The sequence below is a fragment of the Ziziphus jujuba genome, chromosome 7 (assembly GCF_031755915.1).
Source record: "Ziziphus jujuba cultivar Dongzao chromosome 7, ASM3175591v1".
Lineage (NCBI taxonomy): Eukaryota > Viridiplantae > Streptophyta > Magnoliopsida > Rosales > Rhamnaceae > Ziziphus > Ziziphus jujuba.
In genome coordinates this window covers 9,182,048-9,201,638 of record NC_083385.1, presented here as the reverse complement: position 1 = coordinate 9,201,638, position 19,591 = coordinate 9,182,048, and the positions used below count along the sequence as shown (strand labels likewise).

The window sequence follows — 19,591 nt, the reverse complement described above, 5'->3', positions numbered from 1 at the left end:
ATAGGGGACAAGATGAAAATGATATAATGGGGAGGGCATGTGCCCATGGCCAAAAAGATATTACACCACCCTCAGCTTCCAAAGACTGCCAGCTGTGGCTCTTATTTATATTTATTTCTACGTAAACCCCCCCCCCCCCCCCCCCCAGAGAGTCAAGTCAACTCGTCCTGTCCGATACTGTGAATCCGCATACGATGGCAGTGTCGAAATATGAAGAGGGTAGTAGGGAGTTTCGAGTAATTATGGTTCCACCACTAAATCGTTATTTGTCTGGCGTGGAGTGTGCGTATGAGGGCCGAATGGAGAGAGAGAGAGAGTGTGTTGCTGGCTGCTAACAATGAACGGACAAATGACACCGAAACTGTGAGCTATAGAATATAGAGAGAGGTACATAGATAGAGAGAGAGAAAACAGAACGGGGCTGAAAGTGTGTGGGAGATTCAGAGAGGTTCTTTCTCTTTCTTCTTCTCCTGCTCGAAATCCATAGCTGAAAATAAAAGAATAAGAAACTCCGTTTGCGCAAAGCAATGTCTGTAATTCCCAAAATCCAATGCCTCTTCATCTTTCTCACGGACTTTGACGTTTCTTTCATGCAATAAATGAATTATTAAAATAATATTATTGCACTAAAAAAGAAAAGAGGAAACGGAGCCCCAAAATCCGAGCAGAGCTTTGACGGAGAAGATGGAAGGTCTATTTCTTTTCAAAATCCTTGCTAATTTTTCGCATTTTTTTTTTCTCTCCGAAGCTTTTTAATGCTTTTTTCAGCTTCCAAATTCAACTTAAGTGTTTTTTCTTAATTGATTTTTTTTCCTTGACCTCGTGATTCCTACGAAGACCGATTGGTTTGAAGGTGGCGTTAGCATTTGGTTGTAAAAGCTATCTAAATTTACTGGATTTGATATATAATCTACGATAGATATGTTATTTTTGTTCTTGATGAGTAAAGAAAACAGTATTTCTCTTTTTGCAGTCTCTTTTATTTTTCCGTTTCGTTATTTGCTTTTTTTTTTTTGGATTTTTTTCCCCTCTTGCCGTTGTAAAAGCAAGTCAAGAAGCGTAAAGGTTAATCCTCAAGATATCGTTATCTCATTTTCGTCGTTTTTATTTTATTTTATTTTATTTTTTGCTGCAGCTAAAATGCAGTTTGAAGTATTTCTTTTTCTCTGCTCCAAAATTTGAAGATCTCGAACGACAATGCAATTTCTAGAAGACTCTGATCGCAGAGCTCTGATCCGGCTTCAAACGGCAAATCTCCGACTTTCGCCGAAAATCGCTACCATTCCCCGAGTGATTTCGTTTATTCGATAAGTTTCAGCTCCGAGTGTATTAGGCAAAAGAGAGAGCAGAGTCAATGTCGTTTTGTTAGTTAATCAATTAGCACCAGATCGAAGCTTGAGTTTCTTTCTTTGGTCGATTTGACCGGGAAAAAAAAATGGCGTCTTCGTGGGAACATTTTGGGGAGATTGCGAATGTTGCTCAACTCACTGGCTTGGATGCCGTACGGCTCATCGGGATGATTGTGAAGGCTGCGACTACGGCAAGAATGCACAAGAAGAATTGCAGGCAATTCGCAACGCATCTTAAGCTGATTGGTAACTTGCTGGAGCAGCTCAAGATCTCGGAGCTTAAGAAGTACCCGGAGACGCGGGAGCCACTGGAGCAGCTCGAGGATGCTCTTAGGAGATCCTACATTTTGGTGAATAGCTGCCAGGACCGTAGCTATCTCTATTTGCTTGCAATGGGATGGAACATTGTGTACCAGTTCAGAAAGGCTCAAAATGAAATTGATAGATATTTGCGGCTTGTCCCTCTGATTACCCTTGTGGACAATGCTCGAGTCAGGGTATTGATTCTTCTCGTTCGTGGGTTGTTTCTGGATTTCTTCCTGTTCGTTTGCATATTGTTGTTCTGTTGCTCTGTGTGTGTGTGTGTGTGTGTGTGTGTGTGTGTGTATGTGTGTTTTAATAATTTAATCTATATCAGGTTTAAGGAATTCTTTATCCGGCTTGAAATCATGTGTGGAGCATTCTAGGCGCTTCTTTTTTGGTCCGGTTTTTGGTGACAATAAGCATTTTTTCTTTTGAAGGATTATTATCATTAAAGGTTTCAAAACAGTTGAAAATCTATACTACCAAACTATGCTTTTTGCTTTTGCTGGAAGTCTAATATACTCAATACTTTTTGTTGAATTATCAAATGTCAAAGTGATAAAGACAACTTACTGTGAGTTCCTGGACATCTAATTTACTCAAGGGTGGGTTTGGGTAAATTAAGTGAATGATCTGGCATTTCAATGTCAACATTTAGCAGGAAGCAATTCTGAAGTAGATTATGGTAGTCATGTATAGGGTTCTAATGTTAATTTGTTTGCTGATGACATGCAAAATCCCCACACTGGGTATTATACCTTGAATGGCAGTCTCTGGCATGTTGAAACAATGGATATCTGCTTTAACATTAAGTTTTAAGAAACAGTCTCTGGTTCTTTATTGAGTGAGCGTCTTTCTGCTGGCTGATGAGCTTCATCATGTGTTCTGCTATGAGGTTAGAATTAGAAATGTTCTCATGAGAAGGGGTGTCAGATTCGCGATATTTATCGCCAAGCGTTGTGATTCTCTAGTTTGTGCCTGTTCCAAAATGATAGTTGATTTGAAATGGTGTATCTTTCTTTTAAAATTTTTCAGGAGAGGCTTGAATATATTGAACGGGATCAGTGTGAGTACACATTGGATGAAGAGGATAGAAAAATGCAAGCTGCAATTTTGCAACCTGAACCCTTGAAAGATGACACTGCAGTCCTGAAGAAAACCCTTTCTTGTTCCTACCCAAATTTGCCCTTTAATGTAGCACTTAAGAAGGAAAATGAAAAGCTTCAACTTGAACTACAACGATCGCAAGCTCATTTAGATGTGGATCAATGTGAAGTAATTCAGCGTTTGATAGATGTTACAGAAGCTGCTTCTTCGAACTCTCCTCCAGAGAAGAATTCGTCTGAAAAAAGTCACAAGAAAGTGGAACGCAACTATTCAGATGCCAACAGTGAGACAGAGCACTCATATGATGATAACTATCATAAGAAAACTGATGCTCACACAACTTCCAGGTCAACTTTGTTTTGATTTAATAAATTAAGCAACCGTAATTTGTGTAATCTTTCTGTAAAAAGATGGTAATACTTTGTGTTAATTTCAATTGCACATTTTTAAGATATCCTTGAACAATGATAATCTATCCTTTCCATTTAGAATCCTTATATGGAGATAGACTACTCTGATGTCATAAGCTGTTGTATTTTTTTTAATGCTGTCCATGAGCTTTTGCCAAGATGATTATTTGCATGATATATATTTTTTTCATACCTGCATTTTATATTGTTTTTCCGTAGTCGCACGGTGTGAAAAATTGGGCTTCTGTAAATCTGATTCATATTTGCCTGTAGAAATAATTCTTCGGTTTCTTCTGGACATGATTTGCTATCAAGCAGGGGTTCATATCGGCATGAAGAATGGCATACTGATCTACTCGGTTGTTGTTCAGAACCTTATCTGTGTAAGTCCTTGCTTGTTCAATGTATTTTCATTCTATTTATATACATATGCAGAAGCATCTGCTCTTTATTTATTTATTTTGGGTTATAAAACTACTTGTTCACAAAAGATGCATATGTCAGAAGGATTTGATTTGTAAGAGATTGACTTTTTCTATGGTGTATTTCAATTGAAATTTTTGGAGGAATTCCAAGATCAATGAATTGTATTTTACATCATTTGACTTCTATTTCTTCTAAAGGATATTTTTATCTAAAGGTGGTGGTTAAATGTTTCCTAAATGACCACTATGAACAGCTTTAAAGTTTGGTTAGCACGTGGCATTTAATGTGCATGAAATTGTGTCATTATTGGGCTTTTTTTTTTTTTTTTTTTTTTTTTATTTATAAATTTTTATAAAATCAAACATCTGAGGTCCTGTAGTGCTTGGAGAATGGCAGTTTTGGAAATAAGTGTTCATTCTTAAAAGTGCTCTTGAATATGATTAATAGAGTAGTGGTCAAACCAATACATCAGTAGGCACTGTATATGTTTAATCCTCTGTATCAAGTGTTTTAGACCAGTATACTCTCCAGTAATTTACTAAGGTTTTTTGCTTTGTATTGAACCATGTAATCCACATTGCAGGTATAAAAACGTTCTTTTATCCTTGTGGGACGTTTTCAAAGATTGCTACTGTGGCAACTAACAGGCACATGTGTAAGTTTACTTTCAACTGTGTTAAAATTTTTTGGATCATTTTGTGCTTTTACATATGAGAAGAAATTACAAACTAAATGATTTGGCTCATCTGTTCAATACATTTATTTTTTTTGTTTTGTAAACTTTGATACTCTAGATTGTAAGCTCTGTTTGTAGCTTATGTGAAGATCTTAATTATAAATGAAATGGTGTTTTAACTAGAAATATTGGTTTGTCTTTTATAATTTTCTCTTAGTGAGTAATGTGGTGATCAAATCACGTTAGGTCATATGTAGGTGATATTGCAAAAATTTTTGCATAATATTCGATTCTTTTAATACCCTAATAAGCAAGCCTTTCTCTCCCTGAGAATTTGAATGCATTTCTTCTAGAAGTAGAAAACAAGTGAAAAATTAGTTGATCTTCATTTTTAAGTTGAGGTTGTACTGTTGCCTGAGCTGTATTGATCTTGACCAGTCTCTGTATAATGCAGATGACTATATGATTGAGCAAATGGTGATATGGAAATGGCTACATGATATCAATTTAACAAATTGTGATTTTCCCATTGAGCTGAAAGATGCCTTAATTTTTCATATTCTAATGTTGAATGGTGGTTAATATTTCATGATAAAGTTTAGCTTATGGTGCCAAATTCACTAATAATCAACTTTAGTTTGGATTCAATATCCAGGCAAGGAATGCTCAGTGCTTTGAACTGTGTCAGCTACCTTTTTCTTCCATTTTATAAATTAAACCGCAGTCTCTCTACATGGTTGAAATATTTTACATGGATTTGCTATTTTTGGAAACTTACATGGAATAGTATGTTTCTGTCATGATCAGCTCCTGCTGAAGCATGTAACGAATTGATGGCGTATTCATTGATTTTGTCATGCTGTTGCTACACTTGCTGTATTAGGAGGAAACTTCGTAAGACATTGAACATCACGGTATGTTGTCTTTTCCCATGATTTGTTAATAAAATTGTGCTTTTGTGCCATAGTCCAAAAATACAAATGATAGGTCATTTCTGTTAACAAACACCCTCGTTAGATTTGTTAATAAAATTGTGCTTTTGTGCCATAGTCCAAAAATACAAATGATAGGTCATTTCTGTTAACAAACACCCTCGTTAGATTTGACAAACCACAAGCCGCACTATAATTTTCTGATGATTTTGATAAGTAGATTTCACTATGAAAAAGTGATACTAAAATCAAATGTTCCAATGAACATGGCGAGGGACGCCAGTTGGATAACTGGATTTGGCTATTTTGAGATTAATTCTTTTCTTTTAATAACAGGGAGGCTTTATAGATGATTTCCTTTCCCACTTTATGTGTTGCTGCTGTGCTCTTGTCCAAGAATGGCGAGAAGTTGAAATGCGTGGGATATATGGTATGCCCTTTCATGCCTTAAATTTTTTAAATAAACATGCATGAAGTTGAAATCTCCTTTCTCGGGCCACAATATCTGATATCCGATCAACTTTCAGGTCCTGAAAAGACGAAAACAAGCCCACCACCATCACAGTATATGGAATCTTGAGTCATAGATGAAGACGTTGTTCAGTATTGTGAGATACATATACCTTAAAGGCCATATATATAGGTTATGCTCTGTTGCTGAAGTTAAAAGAAAACATGTAATGTGAATTTATGTCTCATTAATTCTCTTTCTCATATGTAAAGTGGTTTTTGTTTTTAATATTTTAGATTCAGCATGTATCATAAATTTTTTATGATATAGTGTTGCTGGAGCTATTTGCTTCTTCTTTTCTTTTTGATAATTGTTTGACTTATTCGCTTCAGTTGTATATATATATATCATGATGTTTATCCACCAATAGACTGATATGTGGGTGCTTGAAAGTTCATTTATCGGGATTATTTTATGAGTAATGTTCTACCATTTTTTTGATTAAATGTTTGGTGAACAGTGAACCGAGTCCATCCTAGTCCTTGCAACGAATTTTAGTCTTTTGGAATTGTGGTTACTACCTATAAAATGCCCTTAAAAATTAAACTACCTCTAAAACCAACCACAATTCCGCTAGGACTCGTCAATATAGGCATGCCCTTAGTCATGTAACTTATGTTTTTTTTTTGGTAGAAGTAGAACCTTAGTCATGTAACATTCTTGCATTGATCAGGAACATTCTACCGGATTGCGAAATTGTGTGCACGGTTGTTAAATGATCATTAAAACGGTGCCGTATAGGATTGTGCTAAATTATTTGTTTAAAAAATAAATAAACAAATTTTAAAGAATTCTAACTAACATCTTAACTTCAGTTTATTTTTTAAAACCTATAAAACATATAGGGAAAAAAAAGAAAAAAAAAAAAAACAAGAGATAGCGAGAGAGAGAATACTACTTTATGATTTCACGCAGAATATCATCAAAACCTTTTTGAGTGAAAAAGATGTAAATCTTATTCAAGGTTAGTTCGCCTTTCAGAAAATGACGATCAAAATAATGGTTAGCTACTTGTGTTTTCTTTAAGAAAGTTGAACTCTATTTATTGTTTTGCTTAACTTGTTTGTATTTTTTATTATTTAAAAAGTATTTACGCTAAATTTAGTAACACTGAATAAATAAGTCATAAATAAAAAAAAATTGACTGCATATATATATATATATATATATATATATATATAGATATACGGTACGTCTACAATGCGGAAAGATCGCACTCTACCCATCCAGACCAAAAATGTAATTTTATTCTTGACCGTTCGATTAAATTCAACGGTGCAGATTAAAATCACAAATTTCCTCCTAAAAATTCGTTCCCACGTGATGAGAACATCTTCTACAGCCTTCCCTTTCCCTTCCTCTTCTGCTACCACCATTCCACCTTTCTTTATTTCCTCTTCTCCTCTATCTCTCTTTTTTTATTTTTTTTCCCCTTAAATAAAATTTGGGGGACGTCCCAGACCTTCCAAAACCCACCGGCCAGGCTTTTCTTGCTATTAGCCTCAAATCACTCCACACAGAAACTAGGATCCCTATACTATTATCAAATCGCTTTGCAGTCCTTCATCTCACCTCGTCATTTTCCAGTTACCAAATTTCAGAATATCGATTTATAAATAAAAATCAACAACCGGATCTCAATCAGTTCTTCAATCCTTCAATAATGGCAAAATGGACCAAATAACTCGTTCTTCAATGGAAAAGTAATGGAATATTTGGTCATGTATTTTACCCAAGAAAAATAAATAAAAATAAATATTTGGTCTTAGACCTTTACTGATCATGAGATTTAAGTTTTTTTTTTTTTTTTAATATAAAATCATACTTAATTCGCCCTTGCAAGAAGAAACTAACTTCCATAAGATGTTGGGTGGTTTTAGATTTCTAATTTTTTATTTAAGAGGAGAAAACATTATCTGCAAGACAATCTTTGGATTTGGTTCTCCGTCTGCTCAGCAACGTTGATTTTGCTTTAGAACCAAAAATGGAATAACAAAGCTTTTATTACTTGGAAAAATATAATACACATGTCATTTAAAGAATGCTGAGTTCTGAGTACTGAGTACTTCATACTCCAGGAATACTTGAAATTTTTCCCTCCCACATCCTTTCCTTCCCTTCCCTTTCTCTTTTCCTTTGCTTCCACCGTTCAACCTTTCTTCATTAGTCCATAGATATTTTATTACCTTCATTGATGTTTTTTCTCGTTATGGACATGTTGAGCTTATCCGTAAGAAGTTAGATTCTTTAGTTGCCTTTAAAGAGTTTAAGGTAAAGATGGAGCTTCAAAAGAATAAGAAGATAAAAGCTGTAAGGTCTGATAGAGGTGGTGAGTTTTATGGTAGATATGATGAGACTGGAAGGAACCCAGGGCCTTTTGCTATTTATTTGAGTGAGTGTGGCATTGATGCGCAATATACGATGCCTGGTACATCTCAGCTAGGGCTGGGCAAAACCCGACTCGGACCGACCAACCCGCCCGAACCGAACTATTTGGGTCGGGTTGGGTTGGTTTTTAACTGTTAAGCGGGTCGGTTCGGTTACATATGGATTGAACCCGTGGTTTTCGGTTCGGGTTACGGGTGGGTAAAAAATTTACCCAACCCAAACCGAACCGACCCATATCTCAAAATAGTAAAAATAAAAAAATTTGGGCCGAAATCCATCATGAGGTCCAAACTGGCCCAAGCCAAAAATAAAAAAAATTGGGCTGAAAGTGAAGCTCATCATAAGGCCCAAACCGGCCTAAACCAAAAATAAAAAAATTTGGGCCGAAGCCCATCAGAAAGCCCAACCCGGCCCAACCCGTGAACCCAACCCAAATCGAAAAATATTCATTCGGTTCGGTTCGGTTTGGGTTGAATGTAACGGTCGGTTCGGTTCGGTTTTGTACCCAACCCAAACCGAACCGGTCGGTTCGGTTTAAAAAAGTTCACAAAACCGAACCGAGCCCACCCCTAATCTCAGCAGAATGGCATAGCTGAGAGGAGAAATCGCACTTTGTTGGACATGGTGCGATCTATGTTGGCAAATTCTAGCTTGCCAGATTACTTGTGGGAAGAGACTTTAAGGACGGCTGCTTATATTTTGAATCAAGTTCCAAGTAAATCTGTTCCTAAAACTCCTTTTGAGTTGTGGTCAGGGAGAAAGCCTAATTTGTATCATTTTCGAATATGGGGTTGCAAAGCTGAAGTAAGGATTTATAATCCCCAAGTTAAGAAATTGGATCCTAAAACCATTAGTGGATATTTTTGTTGGCTATTGTATAGGATATAGGGGTTCAAGATTCTTTTGTCCTTCTCACACCACCAGGATCGTGGAATCAGACAGGACCATTTATTTTGAAGATGATTTTGGGTTTGATGTTAGTAATGGTCCAAAGGAATCTCAATTTAGAGAAGAAAGTGTTTTCATTCCCAGTATAGTTGTTCCTGATAGAGATATTGTTGATCCAGTAGTTGATGAATCAGTAGTTGATCAGAATGAACTCATTGTTGAAGAACAGGATATTCCAGCTATTGTAGATGCTGATGTGCCTTTGAGGAGGTCACAAAGGACTAGGAGATCAGCTATTCCTAATGACTATGAGGTTTACTTGCAGGAGCATGAGTTTGACATAAGTGATGATTCAGATCCAGTCACTTATGAGGAAGCCATAAGCAGTTCAAATTCAAATTTTTGATTGGATGCAATGGAAGATGAAATGAAATCTATGGCATCAAATGGAGTTTGGGATTTGGTTGAGTTACCAGAGGGTAGCAAGCCTATAGGGTGCAAATGGGTCTTTAAGACTAAAAAGGACTCCAATGGTCAAGTGGAGAGGTATAAGGCTAGACTTGTAGTTAAAGGGTTTAGCCAGAAGAAAGAAATTAATTATACAGAGACTTTCTCTCCTGTATCCACAAAGGATTCTTTTAGAATTATTATGGCGATTGTGGCGCATTATGACCTGGAGTTGCATCAGATGGATGTCAAGACTGCTTTTCTGAATGGTGATTTATATGAGGATGTATATATGGTTCAACCAGTTGGTTTCCAACAAACAGGGAATGGTAATTTGGTTTGTAAGCTTAAGAAATCTATTTATGGTCTTAAGCAAGCTTGAAGACAATGGTATCTTAAGTTTGATGAGGTTGTCACCAAAAATGGCTTTAAGGAAAATGTTGTTGATAGATGCATATATATGAAGGTCAGTGGGAGCAGTTTTATATTTCTGGTGTTGTATGTTGATGACATACTTTTGGCTACTAATAACACTGACCTATTAGCTGAAACAAAGCAGATGTTGTGCAACCATTTTGATATGAAAGATCTTGGTGAGGCTTCTTTTGTTTTGGGCATCAAGATTGTTCGAGATAGGACTAATTATGTGTTGCAATTATTTCAGAGAGCTTATATTGATAGAATTCTTAAGAGATTTGATATGCATAATTGTTCTCCTGGAAGTGTACCTGTTACGAAAGGTAAAAAGTTTTCTAAGGATCAGTATCCCAAGAATGATAGAGAAAGGATGGCAATGAAGAATGTTCGCTATTCTTCAGCAGTGGGTAGTTTGATGTATGCTCAAGTTTGTATACGGCCTGATATAGCTTTTGCTGTGGGTGTGCTTGGTAGATTTACATCATCAAACTTAAGATACCATTGCCTCGAAGCCTGCTTAAGACCATAAATAGATTTCTTAAGCTTACAAACCAAATTACCATTCCCTGTTTGTTGGAAACCAACTGGTTGAACCATATATACATCCTCATATAAATCACCATTAAGAAAAGCAGTCTTGACATCCATCTGATGCAACTCCAGGTCATAATGCGCCACAATCGCCATCATGATTCTAAAAGAATCCTTTGTGGATACAGGAGAGAAAGTCTCTGTATAATTAATTCCTTTCTTCTGGCTAAACCCTTTAGCTACAAGTCTAGCCTTATACCTTTCCACTTGACCATTGGAGTCCTTTTAGTCTTAAGAATTCATTTGCATCCTATAGACTTGCTATTCTCTGGTAACTCAATCAAATCTCAAACTCCATTTGATGCCATGGATTTTATTTCATCTTCCATTGCATCCAACCAAAAAAAAAAAAATTTGAGTTTGAACTGCTTATGGCCTTCTCATAAGTTACTGGATCTGAATCATTACTTATGTGAAACTCATGCTCCTGCAAGTAAACCTCATAGTCATCAGGAATAGCTGATCTCCTAGTCCTTTGTGACCTCTTCAAAGGCACATCAGCATCTACAATAGCTGGAATATCCTGCTTTTCAACAATGAGTTCATTTTGATTAACTACTGGTTCATCAACTACTGGATCAACAATATTTCTATCAGGAACAACTATACTGGGAATGAAAACACTTTCTTCTCTAAATTGAGATTCCTTTGGATCATTACTATCATCAAACCCAACATCTGCTTCCACCGTTCCACCTTTCTTCATTATCTCTTCTCCTCTGTCTTCTTTGTTTTTTTTTAAAAATAAAATCTGGCAGTGGATTGGATTTGGGATTGTGTCAAGGCGGTGGCCTGGTTTTGGGATCTTGGACGATGGGTTTCGGAAGGTCTAGGACGTTGCCAAGATTTTATTTAAGGAAAAAAAAAAAAAAGAGATAGATGAGACAGAGGAGAAGAGGAAATAAAGAAAGGTGGAATGGTGGTAGCAGAAGAAGAAAAGGGAAGGCTGTAGCAGATGTTCTCAGCACGTGAGAATGAATTTTTGAAAGGAAATTTGTGATTTTGATTTGCACCGTTGGTTTTAATCGAACGGTCAAGAGTAAAATCATGTTTTTGGCCCAGATGGACAGAGTGCGGTCTTCCCGCATTGTAGATGCACTGTAAAGATATATATATACATTCATTTAAAGAGACCGGCTACAATAAGGACCGTCCATATGCAATATATCAGGACCAAAAACATGTTGAAATTGGGAGCCTTTTGATTTGCTCATCTGTCACGAACGAGCCAGATTAAAGCTTTCTCACATGTGGATTTGTCTCCTCCTCTTTTTCTTTCTTCTTCTTTTTTCTCACATAGCCGTGACTTTTCTTCCTTCCACATACCCACAAGTTCAAATCCGCTTAGATCTCCTCCCTCTCTCTCTCTCTTTACCTCTCGCATTCTATTCTCTTACCCATCCAAAGAAATCTGCCTAGATGTCCTCTCTCTCTCTCTCTCTCTCTTTACCTCTCGCACTCTATTCTCTTACCCATCCAAAGAACGCAAAATATATATAGATACTCAAATTAGTTTATAAAAAATAAAAAATAAAATAAAAATAAGAAGAAAAAGAAGAAGAAATCAGGATTTTTTGGACTGAACTTCTATTTGGATACAGATTTTATTTTATGGCTTGTGTTTGGATATAAATTTGGTTTCAAGGTTTCAGGTTGAAAGTGAAGAGGAAAGGAGATGGAAAAAATTGTTATAAATAAAATAAAAATAAAAAGAAGAAGAAGAAGAAATCAGGATTTTTTGGACTGAACTTCTATTTGGATACAGATTTTATTTTATGGCTTGTGTTTGGATATAAATTTGGTTTCAAGGTTTCAGGTTGAAAGTGAAGAGGAAAGGAGATGGAAAGATTGTTATGGATTAATTAGTTGTAGAAGAAGAAAATTAAGGAGTTTCCAATTTTTTTTTTTTTTACCATCTAACGGCTGGAAGGGAAGGGAAGTGTGGGCAAGAGAAGAGTGGGCAAGAAGGGAAGGGAAGGGAAGTGTGGGCAAGAGAAGAGTGGGCAAGAGAAGAGGAGAAAGGAAGAGAAACCAGCGAATGGAAAGAAAGCTTTGTGTCACGGGGCTAAATTTTCCAACACTCACGTGCGGCACTTAGTACCTTCCCTTGCTAAGTAAGCCTTGCTTATAAGCTACCTTCCCATGCTAAGTAAGCCTTGCTCACAAGCTATCACAATGCGGAAGTTAAGAGTAAGAGAGTAGGAAGTAGGAGAGTTTGAGAGAGTAGGAAGTAGGAGAGTTTGAGAGAATGTGGAGAATACTTGTATTGCTTAGAATACTTGGATGTGTTACAAATGAGAGTCCAACCGGGCTTGGCACGTATCACAAAAATACAAGGTTCTAGATATGTACACATGTCACCTATCTAGTTAGGGTTCTAGATTATTCTAGGGTTATGTATAAGATATTTACATAGAGTATTCTAGAGAGATTCCAATCTACATTAGTCTAGGTTTCTCTTGAATCTTTTAGAATCTTCCGGGCTTCTCTTGAATCTTTATAAAGAGTGTAGAGTCTTTCAGTTAAACCTCAAGAATTTTATTCTTTTTGGACGGGACGTGACATTTGGGCAAAAATCCACACATGAGGAGGCTTTAACCTGGCTCGTTCATGACAAATGAGCAAATCCAAAGCTTCCAATTTCAACATATTTTTGGTCCTGATATATTGCATACGGCCGATCCTTATTGTAGTCAGACTTTTCATTTAAAACCGTAGAAATTATTAAAAACAATTATTATGTTTATTTTAGAAAAATAAAAACTCAAAAAAAGAAAAATGGAAGACAAAAGCTATTCCTATTTTTCACCTAAAAAAAAAAAAAAAGGGTTATTTCCTTATCCTATTCCACGTCCAAATCCCATTTCCACAGAGCCAAGCCTACCAGATCATTCTAGAAATATCTAATTCTTCTATAAATACCTAATTCTAGAATCCCCTTCGTATTTTTATTTTCTCAACTCTGAAAGCAACTTTTGGCGAGTTGAAAAAAAAAAAAAAAAAAAAAAAAAGAAGAAGAAGAAGAAATAAAAAGAAGTAAGGGAATTCTCTTGCTTCTCTGTCTCCGAAGAAACAATGGCATCAAAGAAGATCACCCTGAGGAGTTCGGACGGCGAGACTTTCGAGGTTGAGGAGGCTGTTGCTCTTCAATCGCAGACCATCAAGCACATGATCGAGGACGACTGCGTCGACAACGGTATTCCTATACCAAACGTCACCAGCAAGATTCTCGCCAAGGTTATCGAGTACTGCAACAAGCACGTCGTCGACTCTACCAAACTGGATGACCGCTCTTCCGATGACGAGCTCAAGAACTGGGACGCCGATTTCGTCAAGGTCGATCAGGCCACCCTCTTCGACCTCATTCTGGTGCGTTTCCCTTTCTTTTTTTCTTTTTTATCTGTTTTCTTTTGCGGATTTTCATGGTTTTTGTTTTGGGGTTTGGGTCTCTCTGTGATGTGATTTTGTTTTGCGATTGAAATTTATGTTGCGGATTGTGGATTTGATTTTAGTATGGTTAGGGTTGTCGTTACAAACTTTAGGGTTTCGAATTCAGTTATTTCTAGGGTTTTCGAATTGGGGGTTTTCCCCTAATGTTGATTTTGATAATATAATTGCTCGATTTTGTTATCAAGGCCTCTCAAAGTGGTTTTGCTTTATCTGTTAGGGATTCGAGTAGTCTTCCCTAAACAATATCTACTTAAGGGTTGTTTTTGTCATGAATTTTCCTTTCTTTTGTGCGCCGTCTGTATAGAAACTCTGGAGTCGTTGGCTCTGACTTGTTTCTTAGGTGTTCTTTTTTGAGGAATTTGTCGATTTCTGTTTGTGATTGGTTTATTGTTTTGGAAATTGGGGTGAAAATTGTTTTGGGTTTCGAATTTTGTTTATTGGTTTGTTGTGTTATCTGTAGAAATTGGGGTAAAAATTGTCAATACCCTTGGGATGATTTGTGACCACAGACTGATGTTTGGTTGTGTTTTTTTCTTCTATCTTGTACAGGCTGCAAACTACTTGAACATCAAGAGCCTACTGGACCTAACATGCCAAACTGTTGCAGACATGATCAAGGGAAAGACCCCAGAAGAGATCCGAAAGACATTCAACATCAAGAATGACTTTACCCCTGAGGAAGAGGAGGAGGTTCGCCGGGAGAACCAATGGGCTTTTGAATGATACTCTCTACTCAGTCCTGGTGCTTAAAAACGGCAAAGGCTTGAATATATTAGCTGTTTTACTTTTGAAAGTGGACAAATATTAATTTAGGTTTATTGCGGTGGATGTTTTGGTTTCAAGAAGTAATTCTTATGGCTTTTAATTATACTTGAATCAAATTGTGTCGATAACAATTTCTTTTACACTCTCTCTCTCAATTTCTTATTAGAAAAAGAGCTGAATAATTGTCAATCAAAATGTATCACTACGCACAAGACACAAACACAAAAAATAAAATAAAATAAAATAAAATGTTTTTAGGCATATATTCTAACTCATCCTTACGAGAACTGAATGTGAAGGCAGTGTGTTCACTGTAATGGTGGATAGCATAAACAAATACTTTTAATATACTCAAAAAAAGATTTAAGATTGCTTATTAATGATATTATCAGAGCCATCGACATCAAGTTAGAGCAGAATGACTAAATCATTTTTTAATCAATGGCAAAATGACCGCAACAATTTCGTAAGAAAAAAAATAAAGAAAATAAATATGATTACTACAATTATTTTTTTGAAATGAGTATTTCATGACCAATATGCAATCTGGAGAATGATCGATTGCAAAATTAATGTACGATTTAAATGATACTGCTATGCGTTGGGACAAAAGTGTATAACACAATGCTTGGGTTCAGAAGCAGTGGCTGCTGTAAACATGGCAAGCTTCAGTGTCAGACAGAGAATGGAGGGAGGGGACAATAGTTTTATCAAGTGGCACTCGCCTTCGGGCAACACTGATTATCCGTTACCAAATATCAGTGTTCTATCTCTCTGTCGATTACTCCAATCAGAATAAACTCTTAACAAGATATTTCAGCCAAGTCCGGTAATCAAACCACCATATTTTTGAACCTCAATGTGGGTGGATAAAGTCAACTAGATGTCTGTTCAGAGCTAGTATTCAACTACCTTAATTTCTTGATCAAATATTGGATTCTGCCATGCCCCCATGCCAATATTCCTCCACTCTTAAATCGTGGACAATGTCTTTCAAGTCTACAAGGTTGCATCCTGGCATTCTGCCCACTCTTTTCTCCTTTACCATCTGTTTTACCTTGGCAGCATCCTCCCACCGACCTGCCACAGCATACACATTCAGTAGCAATTGGTAGTAAGCATGGTTCTGAGGTTCCATATCAATGAGAGTGTTTGCTATTCGCTCCCCTAAAGAAACATCTCCTTGGAAGCGACATAAACCGAGTAAATTAGCCCACACCAGCGATTCCGGAGACATAAACATTGCATCTTGTGGCATGTTCCTAATGGTATCCTCTGCCTGCTGGATAAGCCCCAAACTAGCAAAAATATTAGCTATGCACCAATAATGTGCAAAATTGGGCTTTATTCCAAACACATTAACCATTTCATGAACGTAATCTCTGCCTTCGGCCAGCAGTTTTGCACGAGCACAGGCGCAGAGAACACCAATGAAAGTAATTTCATCAGGGAAAATTCCATCCAGAATTTCATCTGGTCTTAAACCCTTGGTAGATTTGGCTTCTCCATCCGATGACCTTGTTCTTCGCACTACTTTATTGTATAGCTTAATCCCATCTTCAGGATTACCATGAATGCAATGCCCCAAGATCATTGCATTCCAGCTAACCAAATTCTTCTCTGTCATGCTCTCAAACACTCTACAGGCCACATCCACTTTATGACATTTCCAATACATATTTATCAGAGCTGTGTCGAGAAATATGCTCGACTTAAAGAAGGACCTGATCAAATATCCATGAATTGATCTTCCTTCCTTTAATCTAGCTGACCGAGTGCAAGCAGTGAGTGCATTCACCATTGTGATATCATTGCCTTTTAAACCCGTCTTCACCATTTTTCTAAACAGCTTTAGCACACATCCGGGAATTCCACCTTTCAAATACCCACTCATTATAATATTCCAAGAGGCCAGATTTCTTTCAGGCATTGCGGCAAAAACTCTATGAGCAAAATCCAAATTACCAAATCTTGCATACCCATCAACAAGTGAATTCCAAGACACCAATTCCCGTATTGGCATTTGGTTGAACACCTTCAGAGCAAGAGTAACACTTCCACAACTACCATACATGTGAATCAAAGAGTTTTGAACCGGCGGCTCATGGTTAACTCCATTCTTTATAGCCTGCCCATGGCACTTCCGTCCAGATTCAACACAACCCATCTTCGCACAAGACCCAATTAACGGCGGAAAAGTGTGGCTATTGGGAGAAAACCCTCTTCTCAATAGTTCGAAGTAAAACACTACAGCATATTGCGGCGTGGAACTCACCGAGTAGGCCTTGATTACCGTATTAATGCAGAAAGTACCGGGATAATCTATATATCTGAAAATCGATATAGTATAATCGACATTGCCGAAGTCCCAGTAAAACTTGAGAAGCTTCCTGGCCAAAAAGGAGTCGAAATGACCTGCAGTAATCAAGTGGGCGTGGATTTGGCATACTTGGGTAATGCTCTGAGACGTGTCTAGAAGTGGAAGCCATTGATAGCGATTCAAGTTTATCAACGTTTTGAGATTTTCAAATTCTGAGGCAGTAGAAGAAGAAGAAGAATAATAATAACAAAACAGGGACGAAGAAATAGAGTGTCTGGAGGGGTGGTTCTTTGATGGATATGTGAAAATGGTATTCCTTAAGCTTAAGAGATCTCGCATAGAAAACCTTGCCATTCATTTGGAATACCGTCTCATTCGCATCCTTTCCAGATTGACGTTGTCATCGCCATTACAGCATATTACACATTACACTCACTTTTGCTCTCCCTCGCCGGTCCAGATTTCAGTTTCTTCAGCGCCTAGAGCTAGACTTTGGTCAGCTTGGAGTTGGACTTTGGTTGGCGACCAGGTTTCTTTTAACGAAAACGACCCCGTTTAAGACAGTCAAAGCCCTTACGCATGGTTTCACGTTCGCACGTGCGCGGTGTTTCCACCTCGTGTGAGGCAAACGAATCGTTTTGGCGAAGTATCGGAATTCCGGAAGCTGCGAGGAGATCAGTGGGAGAGCGGCAGAGAGGGCAAATGGTGAGGGTAAGCGCAAAGCTTCTGAAGGAAGCAGGGTCCGGGCTCAACAAGACTCTCTCTCAGATTCTCGTCTGTCCGGTATCTAAGCAACCCTTACGGTTTGTTCCTATCCAATGCCTAAAATACCCCTGATTGTTCATTTTGTATTTTTTTTTAATTTTTTTTTTAATTGCCTAAATTTTGTTTATTTTACGATCGGGTAGGTTCTGTGAGGAAACGAATTCTCTTATAAGTGATGCCATTGGAGTTTCCTTTCCCGTAAGTTCCAAATGCTCTAATTTTTTTATTTTTTTATTTTTTGGGTAACAGCAAAAACTTCTGGGATTTTCTGTTTGTGATTCCCTTAGACTTGAACAACTAGTTAACTGAATTATGTTATAAATTAGCAAAATTTCTGTCTAGAATCTATTTTTATTTGCTTGGAAATTGTGAGAAAATCTGTTGGCTATGAACCTATGAATCATACAGAGAACCTAGCATGCAGTAAGGCTAATTCAATTTCTGTAGAGGGATGGAGTTTTAAATTCATATGATATGATTACCCTTTTCCATTTCTACTTCAATTGTTGATATGCCCCTCTTGACTATTGCTGATCATGTTACTGAATGATCAACATTAGTGCCCCTACTGATAGATGTTGGTTTTGGTTTTTATATATGGTGTAAGTGTTTCTGTTGCTGTTATCTTTGACAGATAAAAGATGGAATCCCCTGTTTAGTGCCTCAGGATGGAAAAATATTAGACATTGAGGGCACTAACAATGCTGCGGAGTCACCAGGGAAAAAGGAGTAATATAGAGGAGGCAGTTCTTCTCCTGAGGTGTGTGAATTGAGAATGTTAATGATCATCAAATGAGTTAATTGCAATTTACGATATGCTTATTTCCTATTGATCGATTTTGCACATGCCAAATGGAAGATCGGAGTGATTTGACTCTAGAATGGTCATTTTAGTTTTGTGGAAAAATGTCTAAGAGGAATTTATATTCGAACTATTTATGAGTCAAAACTCTTTAACATATTTATAATGAAAGAGTTATTAGTCTCTCGGAGGTATCTTTACCAGTTTATCTGGTAAGAACATGTTTGAATTTTATGGAGGTTGCTGTGATTATGTACAAAACTTGTGCTCAAGCTTTCTTAGTTATGTACCTTTACCTAAAGGTTGATAGTGCTATTTAACTAGATATTTCTAATTTCACGCTAATCTCTTAAATGTGCATTTTGTTATACATGGTAATTTCGGTGAAGCGTTGTGCTAGGCAGGTTTCTTGGCGTTTTCATGTTTGTTATTTGCATGTTTCTAGGTGTATAAAGAATAGGTTCTTCTGTTTTCTGTGCCAGGGCTTTAAATGGCTTTTTCTTTGTCTTCAGTCTTGAAAGGAAGAGTTTCAAGATTTGCCCAATGAGGCTCACCCAATCAATGTTGAGGGTGGCATGTACCATGGATTGTGTTATAACACCAAAGTTTTACCAACTTGACAAGGAAGATCTCTGTACTTCATGTTTGAGTTCAATGTTTAGATTTTGAAATAAAATGTTAATCTTATATACCTTTCTGGCTTTTCAACCATATAAAATTGGATTACTGTGCTCAGATTCTGGTTTATGAAAACCCTTCTTTTCTGTACAAATACTAAACTTGAAATTAGCAATTTATTGAAATGTTTCCAAAGGATTAGAAGTGGAGGTAACTTTTACATTGGTTCAAACTCTTTATCCAAACATAATTTTCTATTCAATAAGATCACCTAGTAATGTCAAAACACTTTCTCTTTGGGTGATTCTAAAGGGAAGTGAGCTCTGCCAACTCCTTGTTTGAGATTGAAGTTGAACAAGATGTTTGGTGGTTGAATGAAAATATCTTTTAGCTGGTTGAGTATTATGAATGCGACACCTAAAAATG

The 19,591-nt window shown here is 37.0% G+C and overlaps 4 protein-coding genes across 9 annotated transcripts; 3 read left to right on the top strand and 1 right to left on the bottom strand.

Annotated features, from left to right (window-relative positions):
* The first annotated feature begins 277 nt into the window (after positions 1 to 277).
* On the top strand, positions 278 to 6,077 carry LOC107424435 (protein MID1-COMPLEMENTING ACTIVITY 1). Of its 2 annotated transcripts, none has more exons than XM_016034244.4 (8): positions 278 to 691; positions 1,136 to 1,846; positions 2,688 to 3,106; positions 3,443 to 3,552; positions 4,179 to 4,250; positions 5,079 to 5,185; positions 5,540 to 5,633; positions 5,731 to 6,077. In XM_016034244.4, exons 2-8 carry the CDS (start codon positions 1,436 to 1,438, stop codon positions 5,781 to 5,783), a joined length of 1,266 nt encoding a protein of 421 aa, XP_015889730.1. In that variant the 5' UTR covers positions 278 to 691; positions 1,136 to 1,435; the 3' UTR covers positions 5,784 to 6,077. The 2 variants fall into 2 exon arrangements, with proteins under 2 accessions (XP_015889730.1, XP_015889731.1); XM_016034245.4 differs by having other exon boundaries at positions 279 to 691; positions 3,488 to 3,552.
* Positions 6,078 to 13,415: 7,338 nt separating this feature from the next.
* LOC107424461 (SKP1-like protein 1A) lies at positions 13,416 to 14,800 on the top strand. The gene is made up of 2 exons (XM_016034274.4): positions 13,416 to 13,814; positions 14,445 to 14,800. The coding sequence occupies exons 1-2, from the start codon at positions 13,521 to 13,523 to the stop codon at positions 14,616 to 14,618; spliced, it is 468 nt and encodes a 155-aa protein (XP_015889760.3). The 5' UTR covers positions 13,416 to 13,520; the 3' UTR covers positions 14,619 to 14,800.
* Positions 14,801 to 15,139: 339 nt separating this feature from the next.
* On the bottom strand, positions 15,140 to 17,338 carry LOC107424460 (pentatricopeptide repeat-containing protein At3g51320). Its single transcript, XM_016034273.4, has one exon. It carries the CDS (start codon positions 17,332 to 17,334, stop codon positions 15,586 to 15,588), a length of 1,749 nt encoding a protein of 582 aa, XP_015889759.3. The 5' UTR covers positions 17,335 to 17,338; the 3' UTR covers positions 15,140 to 15,585.
* Positions 17,339 to 17,546: 208 nt separating this feature from the next.
* Positions 17,547 to 19,238, top strand: LOC107424463 (uncharacterized). Of its 5 annotated transcripts, none has more exons than XM_016034276.4 (4): positions 17,547 to 17,783; positions 17,889 to 17,943; positions 18,380 to 18,505; positions 19,060 to 19,238. In XM_016034276.4, the coding sequence occupies exons 1-3, from the start codon at positions 17,560 to 17,562 to the stop codon at positions 18,476 to 18,478; spliced, it is 378 nt and encodes a 125-aa protein (XP_015889762.4). In that variant the 5' UTR covers positions 17,547 to 17,559; the 3' UTR covers positions 18,479 to 18,505; positions 19,060 to 19,238. The 5 variants fall into 5 exon arrangements, with proteins under 5 accessions (XP_015889762.4, XP_015889763.4, XP_048335370.2 ...); XM_016034277.4 differs by having other exon boundaries at positions 19,030 to 19,238; XM_048479413.2 differs by having other exon boundaries at positions 18,993 to 19,238.
* Positions 19,239 to 19,591: the final 353 nt, after the last annotated feature.